This window comes from Anopheles coustani, chromosome 3 (genome assembly GCF_943734705.1).
Source record: "Anopheles coustani chromosome 3, idAnoCousDA_361_x.2, whole genome shotgun sequence".
NCBI lineage: Eukaryota > Metazoa > Arthropoda > Insecta > Diptera > Culicidae > Anopheles > Anopheles coustani.
In genome coordinates this window covers 14,903,599-14,922,096 of record NC_071288.1, presented here as the reverse complement: position 1 = coordinate 14,922,096, position 18,498 = coordinate 14,903,599, and the positions used below count along the sequence as shown (strand labels likewise).

Genomic DNA, 18,498 nt, shown 5'->3' with positions numbered 1-18,498 from the left:
ATCAGTTTGTTACAAATAAACTCGTTAGCGATACTCATACGCTACCTGTGCTTCTAACAAGGTGGTTTTGAACGGAACGTACAGCCACAACGCTTCTGTTCATGCCCATTCGCTACACGTTGGTGCGGGAAAATGTTTTGCAATCAACTCTAACTTTTGACATCGTATTGGTTGTGTGCGGATGTGTTTTGAGCGAAATAATCCTGTAGCATAATTATGACTACGATGAAAGGCAAACTGTGAGTTTGTTCTATTGTTTACTTCCCAGCAAATTAATTTTAATTAGCATTTCTCGCTATCCACTAGAAGTAAGCGTAAAATGTACGGCAGTAACTCACCACTTCTTTGTCGTCGCTTTACTTTCCCTCGTTACAGGTGGCTTGAATGTAGCGTGGGAAAAGTTTTCCAACCCATAACAACAGGGAACGATAGCGAGAGCATACAAAATTCGCCTTCACGATGGTATCTGCGACATATCAGAACCTAACGCTAGCGCTTCTGGTGCTGTGCATCGTCACCAGCCCGATCGAAAGTCGATACCGGGAGAAGGACACAAAAAAGGGCAAGTCCATGCCACAGCCCAACCTGCCGCCCATGATCGTGCCGTCGCCGCTGATGAACCTCTGCTCGGGGGATCGGGAAATGAAACTCGTCTGTCACTGCAGCCCGGACGATCCACACGTGAAGGCGCAGAAGGCAAACTGTTGGATCTTCAGCAAGGAGCTGCCCCGCAAGGACGCCAACTGGCTCGCCTTCCAGACGCAGTCCACGCTCGAGCAGCTCAAGATCACCGTGCAGAAGATAGGCAACCTGGCGTACATCCCCTCCGACGTCCTGCACACGCTCAAGTATCTCAAACAGCTGACGATCGAGTACGGCGTCATACCGGATCTGCTGAACTATGCGTTCGGTAACCTGACCGAGCTTCGAAACGTGACACTGCACAAGAACCAGATACGGATCGTGCACCCGTTCGCGTTTGCCAACCATCCGTACCTGGAGGAGATCAACCTGGAGCGGAACGAAATTCTCGAGCTGGACAAGGAGGCTCTCGTACATTTGCCGGCTTTGCGTAAGCTCAACCTGGACTTCAACAATCTGTCCATCCTACACGACGACGTGTTCGTGTACCTTACCAGCCTGGACGAGCTGAAGCTGGAGTCGAACCAGATCTCCGTACTGACGCGCGAGATCTTCAAGGGACTTGGGAACCTGCGAATACTTAAGCTGACTGCCAACAGCTTAAGTTCCATCGGCGATACAGTCTTCGCAGAGCTATGGAGCCTACAGGAGCTGGATTTGGATCAGAATCAGATCGAGGTATGTGCGATTGAGATTTGCCATGGGTGGCGAAACCAATGCAAACAATCATTTAGATTCAAGAATTTGAATGTTAATCACCCTCCTCTCATGTCCGCCATTAATCGAGAAGGCAGTACATCGTTTTAGTGTATAGTTTCTCTAAATTGCTATTAGCTTTTAGCTCCCCTTGTCATAAAATACAATAGCATGAGATACAAAACTAGCAGGATATTGCTACAAACAAAATGGGTCGCATGACACATGTCTCCAAAGGGAGCGGTAGGAATAGCAACCATTTAATGATTCAATTTAATTGTATCACCGTACCCTTCACAGAAACTGTCCGCCCGAGCGTTCGACGGGCTGAACAATCTGCGGAAGCTGAACCTGGAAAACAATCGCCTGAAACGGCTGGAGCGAGGCATCTTCACCGGCGTACCAGCCGTCCTCAACCTGAACCTCAACTCCAATCAGCTGGAAACGATTACGTACAACAACTTCCTCCCGCTGATGGACAATCTAGTCAACAGTACGGCCATCCTTCACCTTAAAGGTAAGTACGGTCCGCCAGGATTTATTTCTACGAATGACGTGAGTGGGGCAAAGGAGGACGAAGGAAAAAGGATCTCGGCCTATACGGCTCTCGGGCCACACGTGCAAATCTCAACCCAATTAGTGCCACAATGGGTTCGTCCGTTCTGTGCCGAGGCCTTGGAGCGTTGCCGTGGCCTCGATTACCTTCAAAAAGGTCCCTTTATTTTACTGCCAGAACGGAGCCGAACGGCCGGAGGTTTTTCGAACGCTCCCCAGTGGGACCAAATGTGGGCAACTAGGGTTTGGGAAAGGGGCAAAAAATAGAACAAATCGAAACGGAGACAAAACCGTAAACGACTCACCCGGATTGGGGTTAGTGAGGCAAGGTTTGGTAAACCGGGCGCCTCGGGGAAATCAGTCTCGAGAGAAAGCTTAACGAAGCAGTTTTAAAGGGACTTGTTTGTGCTTTCTACTACCAAGTAGATGAGCGTGGAATGGATAGTTTGGTCCTGGGAACATTTGAATGAGGAGTATCAAATTTCAAAGCTCGAAATTGTTCATTTACTTCAGTCTCAAAACGTACTACACTTGGAACTTGATGTAATTGCCCGAAAGAAGATATAGGACTAAATCCAGGACAATCAATTTTCAATGAATTGAGACAACATTCTCCTGAGACAATATCAATATGAAAATAACATTCCATTGCACTTCAGTGACCATTTTGCAAGATTGCAAGCAAGTCCAATATGTTTACCATTACACAATATTAACCCTCAAAGGATTGAAGACCTTTTGCTCCATTTATGAATATATAATTTCTCATTCCAATCGGACTGGATTTATTGCGTTACTTCATAACCAAATAAGCTCTTTGATCCCTGGCGAAGGTTTTAATGACTTGTAGCACAACGAAATTTGTCTTTATCAACGCACCGACGCACACGAATATGCTAATGATGCGCACCGAGCCTAGCAAGCCAATCTCACGGGGTTAACGGTGAGGGCAATTTATTTCGTGAAACTCAGATCCACCTCCACTTCGACAAGGACAAGGTGGGATTAATTGACCACAAGAAGAAAAAAGAACAGCCCGAGCTTTGATCCAGCGATGCCAATTTACTTTGCGGCCCGATGCTTCTTAAACACTCCATCATCCGACGCGCACATGCGAGAATTTCAATGCATAATTTAAAATTTCACAGAAATGTATTCATTAAAAACATTATTTGCAATGTTAAGCTGACCGGTTCAACGGACGCGTAAAACACATCATTCGTCACTCGGGCGGGGGAGAGGAAAAAGAGGCACCCGAAAGAGTAATCACCGAAAACGAGTGTTCGAGAAAATGGTGAAGCTTGGGCAATTTTTTCTCTGCTTTTAATTAACAAAAATAACACTTTTCGGTTCACATTTAAATACCTTTCGTTGCCTTTGATGCATGCCCGGGCACGTGTGCGTCGGGGAAGGGGGGGATTTTGGACTTTTGTGTTCCGATGTTGTTCTGTGTGGTGTGGTGGAAAGTACCACATGTCACAATGTTCGTACATGAAAGCAACTTCAGGCGTTGGCGCCCTTGGCGTTGAGATGGGTTGTGTCCATTTGCATAGAAAAGTTTCGCTGGCTCCCGTGGTTTGTTTTTCCGTCGAATTCCTGCGTGGGACCCTGGGGATGGAGGTGGGGAATTTTTCTGAGCACCGAGTTGGTCCAACATCAATCACCATTACCAGAGGCTGACGAATCCTCCCCCCCCCCCTCCCCATACCCCCACCCCAATCCGAAAAGTGTCATTCGTGGGCTGTGCGGAAAACTGTGCTACCAAAAACTGCCTCGGCATTTTTCAATAAATCTAGACGATAGCAAGTGACCGCAAAAACATTCGGCTTCAACTTGCGCCGTCCAACTAAGCGTACTGGCTCCGGTTGAAAGCAGAAGAAGAAAAAAACACACACACAACTGCCATCAATCATCGTTTTCATTAACCGGGGAAGGGAAGTTTGGTTGTGTTATGTGCCCTTTTTATATCTCATCGTCAGACTTCCCTTTATGCTCTGGCAAGTTATAGCAAATGCCATACCTTGGACCGAACATACTTTGGAGTTCATTTAAATTTTCATTAGCCGTAAAAGCCAAAAAAAAAACTTTTGCCAACACCTTCCCAGGAGTCTGTATCACGTCAGTTTTCCGTTGCCAGGAAAACTGAAATCGCCGGGAAACCAGTTCCGAGCGATACGGACGAAAGAAAAAAGACAACTTTGTACGAAAAAGAAAAGAAGTGGGAGTACTGCTTTTTCCCGTACGCTAATGACGATTAATGTCAAGTGTGAGGTTTCGTTTCGCTGGTGGCCAACGTTAGCGTCTGACCACAAAATGGCTCTCACTGGCGGTTTGGCAAAATTGACACCCCGATGATTACCTTCGCTTCCAGGAGCTAACTTTTCCGCGTTGTCAAGGGTTGTTTCGTGGGCGCTTTAACATCCGGTAGAGGTAAAATTAGCTTTATCCTTGGTTTTGAAAGCTTAAAACAGGTTTCGTTCATGTAACTTTTTTTTTCAAGAACTTTAACAGAACATTCCTTCGACTAGCGCAAGGCACATCAGTTTTCAATCAATCATGTTTCTTTTCAAATTCCTCCCGCCTGTCGATCGTCCACCAAACAAACGCTGGCAAACTGTAATCGAATGGAAGGAAATTTATGAAAGTTTGCCCACATTAAGAATTCACGCCACCTCCGCTTGACGAGCGGGTTGATTTAACCTGTTTAACTGTTTCCTCCTCGCACTGGATGCGCTGGCAGATTATTTTCCACCATCGATAACGCCTGCAGCGAAACGGAAAACAAACTTCGTCCTTGGAAAATGGCTCCCGCTTGAGGAGATTATTGATAGATTCCAGGCTGACACTTTCACACGACCCCTTGGAGGAGCCGGATGGTTCAAGCGGGGGCAAAAGACGATGGGTGTTGTTTACCGAATTGAACTTGTACGTGTACTTTAAAGTCAAAGGTGACGGAACCGTGGATTGTTGCTATAAACCCACATCATCAGTCACGCTGCAGAGGAATTTAAAACGCGATGGAAGGTGTTCGGCAGCGCAGCACAAGCATTTCTCCGGTCCTAGGTGAAAAACGATCGCTTCGGTATCGATATTTTTCGCCGCGGAAAGTTAACAGACAGCCCCGCATCTGGCAGGCGGTTGGATGCTTATGACGGAATGCGTCAGCTGTCAGGAAAGTTAGAAAACAGTTGCCCTGACCTGTTTCGCACCGGAGTGCAGGGTGTTCGCACGTCAATGTCAAATGTTCGAATGCATAAATACAAAAACTGAAACTCTGAAGTTTGCTGCCAGCTATCAAACATCGAGAATCAGGTTGATGTGGTTTTCGGGCGAACATAAAAGAGTAAGTAACAAGAAAAGCGTATATTATGGACATATTGAAACTTGCTTTAGCTTGTCAAGAACGTGTTACAAACGGTGCTTTCACAACAACGAAAACAGTCAAATATTCCAAGAAATTTCAATTCTACAAAGTTCTTGGAAGCGCCTGAAGGTAGGCAACCGAGAGAACATCGCAGTTCGACGAAAGGATTGGAACGGGAAAATGGAGTTGTTTTCAATTTCAATATTCTGGCAAAATTTCAAACGCGCAATGAAAATGTAGCATTGGCAAGAAAATGCTATATTATCGTTTCAGTTTACATTCAACGGTATATGTTTTTCTGTTCTTTTCCACAGAAAACCGCTTCATCTGCGATTGCCGGCTGCTCTGGCTGTTCGATTTGCGCAACAGCACCAAAAACGAAGACCTTCGGTACACCCTGCAACAGGTGGAGTGTCTGTACGACGTGAAAGGTGCGCCAGGAATGTACGGCGCCTCATCGTTGGTGCATACCCAGCTGAAGGATTTCGGCCGCAACCCGCTCGAACCGGATGACGATTACTACGACGAGGCAGGCCACCGGAAGCAAGCCTTATCGGTCCACAAGAAGTTTAGCTCCAGCCGATCGGCCGGGGACGGTGGCCAGAGTTTGGTCCCGCCTCAGGACAAAGGTCAGCTGCAGACGGTCACGCTGATGAAGCTCCCGAAGGACATCATTCTGCCGTGCCCGAAGGAGCTGGACGAGCCGACGGAGCTTCCGCTGTCCCGCGAATCGATCGGGCTCGACATGGTCTACCGCTCGTCGGTGGCGGCCCCCGGCAGCGGTCGTGGGAGCCGACATTCCAGCGGTTGGTGCTGGACTGCGCTCGTAGGTACCCTTTCCGTTCTTTTGTTAGCTCAGCGATCCTTGGGATGTTAGTTGTGAACGGCTTTCAGTATCCCTTTAGGCATGTAAACGATCCGATAGTAGACTTATGAAGAGCTAGACAAGAGAAGCGGCAGTTTTTCTTGTCCCAATGTCCGATTTAAAAGGTCGTTAAAATGTGTTTATAAGATATAAAAATTAACCATCCTTTCGCCATTAGTTGGTCATTCGGTTACGAAACGAAACGAAAGCAAGAGGGCGGGTGTACATAATTCCGTTTCCACCGACGGAAAGCCGACGCGAGGATTTGCAGTAGATAAACAAAGGTAAACTAGAATGAAAATCGAATTTATACAGAGCAAGTTTATGGCCATTTGTTGTGTCCTAGTCTAAGTCAAAGGTGGCCGTAAATTCGCATACACAAATATTCGCCACTCCTCTCGTCTGACACTATTGGCCACGCTCGCAGAACGCCTTGTAAATATATTCCCAAACAAGTTCAGGTACTACTAAACTATCTCCTACTCTCTCTTTCTCTCCCTCTCTTTGCACAATGGTTGGTGAAAGCAGACTCCGGAGATCATTTCAGACATTTTCACACCTAAGCTACCGCTCTGGATGTACATAGCACTGAAAAAGTCTTATCAGATGATGCAATTCAAAATGTGCCCAAAATTTTCTCCACCCGTGTTGCAACTGGCAAGCACTTCAATCAGATTTTTTGAAATAGGATTATAGACAAATTATTTTAGTTGTTTTTTCCTTATTCACTTCCAAATGTTCGGCTCTTTAAATTAAGTAAAGGAACGATGCATTCCGCTACCATTCAATCCAATCTTTTATGCTATGATGTAATGGTTTAATTTGAAGAATCTTAAAAAAATCTGCTGATGCTTAAACATTATGTTGATGTTGAGTAAACAACTCATAGAAAAAAAATTTCACCGTAATGAACTTGCAACAACATTCCGCCACAAAATCCATATCCTTGCCAAAAGCTTTCAATTTCCAGACGAGCGTGAGCGTTCAACTCCGATAAACATTTATTGTTTTACTCAATCTCTGTTGATAAATTAACATCTGATGGCTGTTGATAACGGTCTCTGGTCGTAACCGAGCTTACTTTAACAACCTCCAGCTGCACGCTTTCCACCGACATGTCTTTTGAACCGTAAAGTCTCAAAATGTGCCTCTTTTGCAGCTCATTAGGCAGCACCCCAGCATTCGGTGTACTCCCGAGGCCCCAGTTTGAGTGCTACTCTTTTTAGCGAATTGCTGACGTGACGCACTTTGTCCCGAAGCTTTGGAATCTGTTCCGATGCGTCCTTACATTACATCACCGTTTGGGTTTGGGTTGTCGAACTCTTTTAGGCGTACACGAAATCATGTCATCGTGTGGGCCGTAATTCAACGACATGCCTCGACAGCTGAAACGAAAGAAATACATATTAGCCTCCGTTTGAAGCAGTTCGTCGCCGAGAAAAGGCAGCATTATGCTTGGTTCTTCTCATGCTTTTACATGTGAAAATTATACTCCTTCAGTTCGCAGGCGAATGTAACCGTTTGGTACATCAACAAACCAGACTTATGCACAGAACAAGCCAACAAAAAACCGCGTTGACGAACGTCAGCGACGCTCACACACCCAAAATCGCCATAAAATACGTCCCACACCGAAAGTAAACCACCACCAACACCGAAACATGAAATTGGTTAAAATGAGCAGTCAAAAACAGTTAAATGGAAGGGGGAGGAGGTGGAAGGGAAAATGAACCGAACTGGAACCATTACCCCCGGTACCACGAGCAACCCGACAAACTGCATGATGTTCAACAGACTGTACGACAAGTCGTCGAAAAACCCGAGAGGCAAACAAGAGACCCGTCAAAAAATGTTTATAAAATAACAGAGTGCGTAAGCGTACGATTTAACTGCACCGTAAAATGTGTAAAATGGGCGAACATAAAGCACACGGGGTTCGGTTTCGGGAGGGCGAAAGGATGCGGCGGCCCGAAAGTGGCTGGCAAAATAGGTAGGACGGAGGTTTCGTTCTTTTCGCTCTCCAAACCACAGCAGCACGCTTCCGGTCGCCGTTTCCGGTATTTGATCAATTTTCTTCCCATCGATGTACGCCCAACGGCAGTCGCACTCTTTTTCGTGACGCAAAGTTGGCGTGCTTTTTTTGCAGGATTCGTTCGGTTGTTCTTTTTTTTTTTTTTAATCGTCTTCAAGTGCTTCCCAGGAAAAACCATCGTCGGAAGACTCAGGCGAAACGGAAAAGGATGTCGGCGTTGTTTTTCTCTCACTTCCAGCTCGATACCGGCGAGGCTGCTCGTGTCGCGCGAGAAGTCCTAAAAAAGCCCCTTCCGAACACCAAATTAATATTTAATGTACGCGTACGCCGTGCAGTACGCCATGCGCCGAAGGCCGGGGGAATAAAACCGAAACGAAGTTGCGGAATGTAAAAACCAAACCGGCGAAAAGCCGGCCTGGAAGTAGACTCGGGGGAAATGGGAAGTTGATTTAGCCCCACGCCACCCCCCGTTTTAAGGCTACAATTCAGTTATCCTCTGCCCCGCTTATTCGACGTAACCGATACGCTGGGGAGGAGGGGAGGAAAAATGAGCACTAAAAACCGAAGAACCGAACGCCAACTCGGTGTTTCGCTCCGGGTATCCGCAATCGGCCAAAGGTGCCGCTAAAGGGCGCCCAAGGAAGTGCTGCCAATGAAGTTGGCGCTTCGTTTGTCGTAATAGCTTCACGGGGCAATAATAAGAAACAGGGCGGATACACACAAACACGCACGCGAAAACTGGCGTAGCGAGAAAAACGACTCCCGAACAGAAACATAAAACTAGCGCACCCAATTAGTAGTCGAGTGTAATCTGCGTAATTGAGTGTAATCACATTACGCCGGGGAGTTCGAACGGCGGCGACGACGTCTGGAGGGAAGTTTTCCACTGGCGACGGCAGCGGCAGACGGTTCCCAAGCGCTGGTTATTCGGGGGGAGAGGAAAAGTTTTCCCTCGTGCTCCGGGACGGGTCCGGGATTTAGGAGATACTTCGAAAGTTCCGTAACGAAGATTTACGAGCGAAGATGCCGTTCGCCACACGGGATTGCGCAGCTTGGAGGGGCCTAAATTGCGCGCCTGGCCCATCCGAACCAGAGGGTTCGGTGGTGATGAATGTGGCTTTAAGCGTCCGACGGCCCTCGCGACGATCAACTAGGACGGAAATCTTGAGAATGAGACGTCCTTAAACAACACTGAAGGTATTCGTTTTTGAAACGGAACAGATTAAACCGAGAGAATATACGAAAGATGGGAAAAAGAGTGAATCAAAAAGGGTAAAAAATAATTAAGAATAATCCGAGAAGCAGCATAATGTTCATAACGAAGCCTGCAAAGTGAACATACGAGAATGTGAGCAAAGGAAGACTACAAACGATGAGGCTAGAACAACACTTAAACAATGATTGCAGAATACACATACTTTCACAGATTATAGATATAAAATAAAAACAGTCACAAATTCAAATAAAATTCAAAACACTCCCTCACAGCATCCTGAAAGATCGTTCACGCATGCTTTTCATCTGTAAATACTGTATAAATGTGATTCTAGATGTGCGAACTTAGAAAGCAAACACCTTTCTAGAGTGAGGTGTAGATTCGACAACTCTGACGGGGCACGCAAAAGAGGGAAAAAAACAAACATGTTAAAATCCCACTTTGCAAGAGAAGAAAAATATGTTCTGAAAAGCGAGAAGAGAAAAATCCACAAACAAGTAAACAAAGCAGGCAAAACTGTTAGGTTTCTTGCCATAGCATTGATTTCTAATATCGATCCAAACGAAAATAAAAAGAACAAAAACCGACGCGCAAATGCAACAAGGACACATGAATAAAAACGAGGCACAAAGCATACGTGTAAATTGTCCACAAACACACAATTATGTTAGACGATTCATGTTGTTTCCTTTCACCCGACCAGCGAGAACCCACAAGTGAGTAGGCATTAACTTAGGAAAACGTGGTTTTGTAGTATGTTTTGGTTTTTGAAAGATTTTATTTTTCTTCATCTTCGGCATTGTTTCGGTGACGCACAAGCGGGATAAATTCGATTTCGAAGAACCGCCTAGCACGTGCGGTGGATGAGAAGAAAAACAAACAGAAACGGAACGCCGAGACTTAGCTGTGCGGAAGAAAAATAAAAATTAATTTTCAGGAACTGTCAAACGAGCAGCAGGCTCCAACGCGCCTTGCCTAAGACTCTTCCGTATGGACAATGCGTAGCCTATGTGGCTGGGGAAATGGGAAAGTTCGCCACGAAACTTTCATAAATCGAAACAATGCCACAAGGCAGCACAATCCGGAATTGCGTGAACAAAAGAAACGTGGTGAAAACAGAAGCGCAAAATAAAAGTTTACGAACGAGACGGGGTGGGCGACAAATGGAGAGACAAAAATCCTTGTAAAATTTTTTATGCTTCAAAGATGTCCTTAATACGAATAGGTTTAGCAACTATGAAAGTAAAAATAAAAACATAATTGACCTAAACTGAATGGCTTGTTTTTTTGTTTGTCCTTATATTTTCATAAAGAGTAAGTAAACGATATTATATAAAATTTCAATAGAGTGTAAGTGATCCTTAGCCGTCTAAAAAGTCCATCCAAACGATCTATAAATATAAACCACCTTCTACATACATCAATTCATATCTACAAAGAAAAACAAATTACTTGATTAAATTATGTTGAATGAGTAAGGATAAAGTGTTTCACTGAAAATCCCATTTCGCCTAACACATTTAACGGTAAAAGCAACCCAAGTTGTTGTTCAGGAAAAAACAGCATTGCCGTGACTAGTAAAGTAATTAGTTTCAATTCCGTCAATACTGAAGAAGTGTGGGAAAGGATGGACTCTCGTACAGTACCGTTAAAAATTGATGAAATCGCCGAGAAACTGTTTTGCTGACCTCCGGAGAATTTTCCAACAATTGCTTGGAACAAATGGCGTCAATATTATCAATCCACTAAAATCTCTTCGATGGCATCTGCTTAAACCTTTATCCAATCAACAAACAAGATTTTCCCTACGTTCGCAGAACTGTTTCCAAACAGATTGCCCTGTTAATTGTTATCCAGCCAAAGAAAATTATTTAAATTGATCAGCGAATCAGCTTCGGATCGATCACTTTCCCTCTCGCACAGATTCACGGCGTCGGATAGAGTTTTTGTTTAGCGCTTTCCACCACCGGACAGTGCCGAAGAAGTAACTTTCTTCTTGCCTGGCGGAAGAAAATGGCGTGGCAGGGTGGCAAGTACATGTCTTAACTTTGGCAGCTTCCTGAACTCGTTTGATGCCCGGCAAGACGTACCGAGCGAAAGAGAAAACTCCGGACGAAAAAGAGATTAAAATTTATAATCCTCCCTTGTCGGTAATTTACTCTCTTCGCTCGCCGTCCCCAAACACGCCTTCCCCTTGCCGTAACTCGAGCTGGTCAGCACTGTTCGACCTTCTTCTTCCGAATCCGAAGCGCTCGGTTGTCTAGACCCGGGCCCGGAAACGAACTGGGGCCGGAGCATGATCGATGGGTTCGGGTCGGCGACGGATGACGCGGGATGACCGTCGCGGGGAAAAGGTTGGAAAGTTGGAAACTTCCGCAGCAACTTCTCGGAATCTCCATCCGTCCGTCCGTCCGGCGTCCTTTAAGAACCATGTTTTGCAAATTAACCTCCGGCTAAGTTTAACACTCCACGGAACAAAAGGGAATCCCTTGATGAAGGCAAGGCGCGGTTGGCTTAGGTTTGGCAAGGGGAGAATTTTCCTGATTTTCTGATCGTTCTGAACGCTGCAGGGGTTTTGGGGAGGCGAAATGTGAGCAGGAAGATTGCGATTGTTGCAATCGTTAAGTGAATCACTTGGCAATTGTTTGCATCGAGCAGAGGATTTGCTGTAAGTATGCCACATTAGCACTCGGGATTATTGCGTTCCTTTTTAGGCGTGTTGTAACATCTAGCTGAATCAATTTCAATTGACCGTGTTTATCGTGACCCGAGTTTTCAACCGTTGTTCACTTGCAAAAATTACTTCCGAGTATATTTTCATCCGAAATTCTTACAAGAAATATTTATGAGAAAAAAGAAGGAAATAAAAATAGAAAAGGTTAATGAAAACCATGATGAAATTCAAGGTAAAATGTAAAGTCAATGGTTGTCTTCACAATATCATCTTGTTTCTATAATTTTCCAAATTTCGCACATTGAAGAATTTAAACTCGTTTCCTCCAACTATAGTTCACAGTTCGGGGTACCACATACTGAGAGAATAGAACTTGTGAAAAAAACTGCAACAATTTTTCATCTTTCTCATACACAATTTGCATCTTCAAAGGGTAATTGGACGACTTAACGTCAGCTCCGGTGAGCCGAAAACCTGGCAGCCTCACACAAGAGCATAATTTCCACCGGGAACCAAAGTTGTCGCACAAAACTGGTCCATTCGCCACCGCCATCGTCCACCCCGGGGTGGAAGCTTTTAATGCTTGCAAAATACACAACAAAAAACCACGGAAAAGCAAAGAAAAACGGTACCGTTCGGATTCTGGGTTGCAACAAGAATGTAGGAAACGAAAAAAAAAAGCGATGTACCAATGAAAAAAACAAAACTTTCGGCAACATTAAAATCAGAACATAAAACACACGGATGGAACACGCTCTGAAGAAAATACGAAAAAATAAAGGCCCACTATGGCGTCCAGTTTACCAAAATTGGGCCTGGCCCGAAGGGTGCACCGGGCTTCTAGGTTCCTTTTTTTTTGCTCGTGTGCTTGTTTGCTAGTTTCCGGATTAACATAATTTGCTAAATGGAAAAAGTTTAAAAGCCAATTTAATTCTCAGCCATTTAAAGCGTGTGGGATGCAAAACTAACGGTAAACCCCAACGACCTGTTCTGCCCCACGGGTGTTTTTCTCCAAAAATTCTGACCAAAAGCAACGAGAAGAAAAAAAAGCAACTCCTCTACCGCCTGATGAGAGCAGAAGAGATAATAGATCGGGAACATGTGCAAAGCGTGGATGCTGGGAAGAAAACGGCATGCAGAAAAGAGTAAATAAAAGGTCAAAAATGAATTTCCAAAAACGACCGAACCACGTACAATGTTTTCGACTCGCCCACCGAAAGTCCGAAGCACCACTCGGAGACCCTAACTGGTAACGAATCATCTGATGATGCAGACGATAATGATGATTATGTTGACGTCGGGGTAGGTGGAGAAGCTAGAAAAAAGTCCCCCGAACTGCAGGGGAGCGGCTTCGTTTAGAACACGATAAGGTTCTGTCCCGAAAGCGTCGGTGTGCCATGTTTTAATGCATACATGCTTATGATATTTTTTCTAACGATTGGAACAGAAGGAGAAGCAAATAATACACACACACACACACACTCCAAACGTAGTAAAGTCAAAGCAGGGAAAGCCCAAACCCGAATCCGGTCCAGCTTTCAAGCGAGCTTAGTTGAAACGAAAATACGTGCCACCCTGGTGTGACATCAAAGCGAACGCGCTAGAATTCAGCTGATGCATTTTCCGACACGCTGGCCAGAGCCGGCCAAAATGCCCGACCCAGGAAGGAAATTAGGCGAAAGTGGTGGTCAGGAACACCGCAATCCCAAAAGTATCGCAAACTTTTGACCCATACGGAGCGTTGGTAACGAATATTTCATTAGCAGCCCGAGCTGAAACCTACTCGCCGTGCCTCTTCGCAGTCCTGGCATTGGGTCATACCGTTAAGTTAAGTTGCATGCCGGAATGGGAAAAGCGTGCTGCTGATCCGGCTCTGGATGGAGTTCCACCTGTTCGCGCTCCTGGCCGATGGCACCTTTTTTCTTTGAAGCACTCGTTGAGAACGGGGATTTTCATAGTTTTTCCACTCGAGTTGGCTCAGTTTTCTGCTATTGACGGTAGTTTTCTGCATGGTTTTGTTGGCTAAGTGGTACCTATTTGTGCAGGCATTACATGCAATTACAAGTGCAGAAATGAATGCAATGGAATTGGTAAATACTACAACATTTTCAGCATCAGTGCATTTCATGAATTGAAAGAACTCGTTTTAACTTTTAGCACACGCTCATTTGAAACATATTTAAATTGGCAAATTCATTTATTATTACGTCGAAATGATAATAACATAAACAAAAACAGATCTTTTGCAATAAAAACTCTGTGGTACCCAAAAAAAAAAAATTGCAATTTATTATCAGCCCACTTAAAGTTAATTAAAATCTCTAACCGACCAATCGGTAAGTGCATTATGGATTAATCACAATGAGAGCGTTTACGGTTTCAGTTATATCGTCCTTTTGCCTCGGGGTCATCGCCCACGGCACTCTCGTAGAGGCCTTCCACGAGCATCGGAGCCTATAAATCAAACCCGTTTCGATGGGCCTGAGTGCAGTAATAAATAAAAATAATTTGAATTATTCACTAGAGCCCGAAATTGTCCCTGTCCTCCCAACAAACGAATAAGGGGACGCCCCATTTGCATTTTGCGTTTGAGGATTGGAATGGGAGGGTAGTTCCTGTATGTGTTTTTTTTAAGTATAACCCAAAATACGACCAAAGAATGACCGCACGGTCATTGACGAATTATACCGGAGATGTGCAGGGCGTGCGTGTGGGAAGAGGGTACCACTCCCGGGAGCGGTAGGGAATATTTATTATGACAGAAAATAAATTACAGATATTAATATGTGTACTCTGTAACGTTTGGCAAACGCGCAAAAGAGGAGACGGGGAGCTTCCAAATGAAGCCAAACGCAAAAAGCTTAAAGCCAGGGAAGTGCATAAAGTAATATAATACCAAACGATCATGATAATGTGTGGCAACTTTTGGGTCACTGGTCGATTAACGAAATTAAAGAACGATAATACTTTGAACTGAACCATTTTTCGCCATGACGATAGAGATATTGCTGCAAAACAAAGATTGATCCAAGGCATTTGGCCACCAATTTAATAAAATCCACCACGCGCGCTCTGACACACATACACACACACACAATTTCCGCTTCAATTAATTATTTGCTTACGAAATGATTTATTATTTCACATCGTGTGTTAAAACAAAATTTACTGGGATCAAAAACCGAAACGAAACCACCCTTAAGCCGAAGGGAATGGTGGTACTGATTGAAAAATATGTAAAGTCATACCGATAAAGTCAGTCACGGGAGCGCGGGTGGATTAATATATTCCCTTCCGCGTCAGTCCCTGGCGGTGGTTAAATTTATTGGAAAAATGATTTCCCGCAAATTGATTCAATATTTCCCGCACATTGTTTGATCGGTAGCACAAAGAAGGTTTATTGGAAAGAACGCGTCGATCTCTGGGTGAAATTGTCATTTAATTCCTATCATTTATTGATGCTGGTTAAAGTTAGCAAAAAAAAAATCGTATAAATAAATCATTAACCCGATGCCCGACACCTTCAACAATCACCTACTGAGCTTTCTCGAAAGAGGTCGGAACGAAGTCATCATCGTCATCGATCAGCTCATCTTCCACGGATTCATCGGCTGTGTCGTACTCCCCCTCCAGCCTGTGATAGCCCTTGTGAGGATCCCAACCCTGCTGGCGATGATGATGATGGTGGTGATGGTCCTTTCTGCTTCGGATCATAATGCGGGTCCGCTTCAGGCTGTAGTTAACCCCGCGGAACTCCTTCCAGAAGAGACCGGACTGATCGTGCGAGTATTCCTTCCGGTACGCTCCATTGAGGTTACTGAAAGAGAATGAAACAGTTGTAAATAAGGGAAGTTTTTCATATGACCTACTCAACACTCACGTATCACCGCACGCCTTGTACCACCAGGCACCGTGGTTTTTCTCGGCACAGTTCTCGGCCGCCTTGTCGTTGTCCCTGTCGTACGTGGTAAACATCATGCCCTCCGAGTCCTGCAGCGAGTTACCCGCCGTACCGACGTAATGGTGCAGCTTGGACAGCTTGTAGCCGTCCTTCTCCGCGTCGACGCGGAAGTACTTGTACTTGGCGTATGCGAACTTGCCATCAAAGTCTTCCAGCAGGATCAACAGCTCGTGCTCACGGCCCGCCATCATCGAGTGGATGTTCTCCAGTCCCAACCAGTACTCACCATAGCCGTAATAACCGAACCCTTGCTTGTAGTGGTTCCACGGCCGGAAGAAATTCTCCGTTCCGTCGTAGCGGTTCTGGATCACCGTCCACGCGTTGTTGCCAAAGTCCAAACTGCACAGCACGTACATGCTCTTGGTCACGTTGACGGAGATCTTGTATACGCCCGTCTTCACGATCCGATGATCCTGACACGACGGGTAGGTGATCTCTTCCAGCTCCTCCAGCACCGGGCTCTCGGTCGAGGACTTTACCGTGCCAAGAAAGTCTACCAGGTTCTCTTTCGTTATAAGCTGCACTACGCCGGCCTTGGCGCGACTGGACACGATCGTAAAGGGGAAGAAAGTAGGTCACCAAGAACTCGAATGATCGACGATGCGTCATCGTTCCACGTCGCGCTTACCTGAATGCCACCGAAATTAGCCACGTCTGCTCGCCGAGTACCTCCATCTGGCTTTCGCTGCTGGCCAAAAAGCCTCCCAGCGTCGTCAGCGAGAGATCGATGTTCTTTAGCAGATTTTTGATCTGCCGCAGATCAACCTGCACCTTCAGCAGTTTATCGAACTTGTTCAGTACCACCATCACCTTCTCGCGCAGTCGCTTGATCTTCTGCATAAGTAAGCCACAATTGCACGTCGCATCCTCCTCCGGTAGCCAACGACCATTCGACGCAAACGGATCACCAAACCCGTACACTCCCTTGTGGTGATGATGATGATGGTTGTGCTTCTTTTTGTGATGGAGCAAATGATGGTTATGGTGGTGGCTATGGATCGGCTCACCAAAAGCCACCATCGCTAGCACGAACAGCACCGTGCCAAAGAGGAGCAGCTGCAGGTGCCTCATATTCGTTCCGGTCCCAAATCGTAACTGTCGGCCAAACAGCGATCCGCCTACCCTGAGACTGCTAATTCTGATCAAGCTAACAACGTTTCCTCTGTGTTGGTTAGTGTCACCAGGAAACAGTGCCCAAAACCTGGATCGATGATGTTTCTTATCTTAGCCAAAAACCGTTATATCTAAAACCGCGAAAAGAAAGCTATCGCTGGTGATCGCGAACTATTGGACCAGCGAAGCTCGTCGACTGGTTTCTTTTTGGCCAAAAAACTACCGCCAAGCATACTTTCTCGCTCAGGTATTAATTTTGGCTTTGTCAAACAAGATAGAAACTAAAGTGAAACAGGAAGCGGGTATGAAGATGTTTCGTCTCATGTCTGGGAAGTGTGAATAAATTTCCGAACACTGCGAAATCTAAACTCGGCGCGATCTGGACCCGAAAAGGACAAGACGTAAACAAAAATTAGGACCTCCAGCAGTGCGGAAGATCAAGACCCAGTGCCGAACAGAGGTGATGAGAGAAATAGAAAGTGTAAATCAAAATGATTAAACTGTGTCACCAGAAATCTATCAAAATAATCTACTTGTAAAAACAGGTCCTCAAATAACTAAACAGGTTCGGGGTTAACGTCTGAACAAGCGTACCCGATCAAAAACGAACAAAACGAAAACTTAAGTGCCATCACAAATATTCCACTCGAGCTGCAAAACCTGTTTCATGATTGTTGTTTTCGTTTTTTAATCAGTTTCTTCGGTGGCGGCAACCGAACCTATCGGACGGAGAAGCTTAGCGGATAGTGTTAGAGTTTTCGCTCTGACCGGACCGACCTACACCAGTATGCAAATTAACTTCAAAAGACAGGCAAACATGATTTCAGACATGCACAACTCGCACAACCGGGTGCAATGCACTATTTGACGTCATAACTGAATGTTTCGGTGATTTATTGGCATTCTTTTTGATGATAAATTTCGAGCGCTTTCGGATATGCGTGTGTGTTAATTTTTATGGCTGACCATTTGTGCGTGGTTTCTTGTATCGTTTCATCGAATGCGATGTACGGATTGTTTTCTCTGAAACAAAATAGATATCATGGGGAATCACAACAAGAAGAGAAACCTGAAAACCAACGAAAACATGCTGGCTCCTAGTTTTTTTACACGCTAGAAAAATATAAGATTGCGGTTCGTATGTTCCTTGATAATTCTTTGATCTTGTGGTGAATCAGATGCTTCTTTCAAAGGCGAACGCCAGCCAACATGGAATACGGATACCAAACATGTGACTGTTATTTAATTTCCGGTTACAACGAAAAGAAGCTGTACGTCTCGTTCTTACTCGGGGAATACCTGTTGATGCGAGAAGCTCATTTCCCGTAATGGACTTGGTGGCGTTCTGTGGAACAATCGTACAAAAGAGGTCCCGGAACC

General features: G+C 45.2%; 2 protein-coding genes across 2 annotated transcripts; one reads left to right on the top strand and one right to left on the bottom strand.

Moving 5' to 3' along the window:
* The first annotated feature begins 459 nt into the window (after window positions 1-459).
* LOC131271726 (connectin-like) lies at window positions 460-7,289 on the top strand. The gene is made up of 4 exons (XM_058273243.1): window positions 460-1,320; window positions 1,639-1,855; window positions 5,572-6,063; window positions 7,282-7,289. The coding sequence occupies exons 1-4, from the start codon at window positions 460-462 to the stop codon at window positions 7,287-7,289; spliced, it is 1,578 nt and encodes a 525-aa protein (XP_058129226.1).
* Window positions 7,290-15,578: 8,289 nt separating this feature from the next.
* LOC131271716 (fibrinogen-like protein 1) lies at window positions 15,579-17,076 on the bottom strand. The gene is made up of 3 exons (XM_058273231.1): window positions 16,634-17,076; window positions 15,925-16,548; window positions 15,579-15,861 (listed from the first exon to the last, which is right to left on the bottom strand). The coding sequence occupies exons 1-3, from the start codon at window positions 17,074-17,076 to the stop codon at window positions 15,579-15,581; spliced, it is 1,350 nt and encodes a 449-aa protein (XP_058129214.1).
* Between the last annotated feature and the right edge of the window lie 1,422 nt (window positions 17,077-18,498).

Bases quoted from the DNA above. Each gene is read 5' to 3' on its own strand.
- LOC131271726 (XM_058273243.1), top strand. From the start codon at position 460: ATGGTATCTGCGACATATCAGAACCTAACGCTAGCGCTTCTGGTGCTG. The intron at 1,321-1,638 runs GTATGTGCGATT...TACCCTTCACAG, and splicing joins TGGATCAGAATCAGATCGAG to AAACTGTCCGCCCGAGCGTT. The intron at 1,856-5,571 runs GTAAGTACGGTC...TCTTTTCCACAG, and splicing joins GGCCATCCTTCACCTTAAAG to AAAACCGCTTCATCTGCGAT.
- LOC131271716 (XM_058273231.1), bottom strand. From the start codon at position 17,076: ATGAGGCACCTGCAGCTGCTCCTCTTTGGCACGGTGCTGTTCGTGCTA. The intron at 16,549-16,633 runs GTAAGCGCGACG...GATCGTGTCCAG, and splicing joins CTAATTTCGGTGGCATTCAG to TCGCGCCAAGGCCGGCGTAG. The intron at 15,862-15,924 runs GTGAGTGTTGAG...ATTCTCTTTCAG, and splicing joins TACAAGGCGTGCGGTGATAC to TAACCTCAATGGAGCGTACC.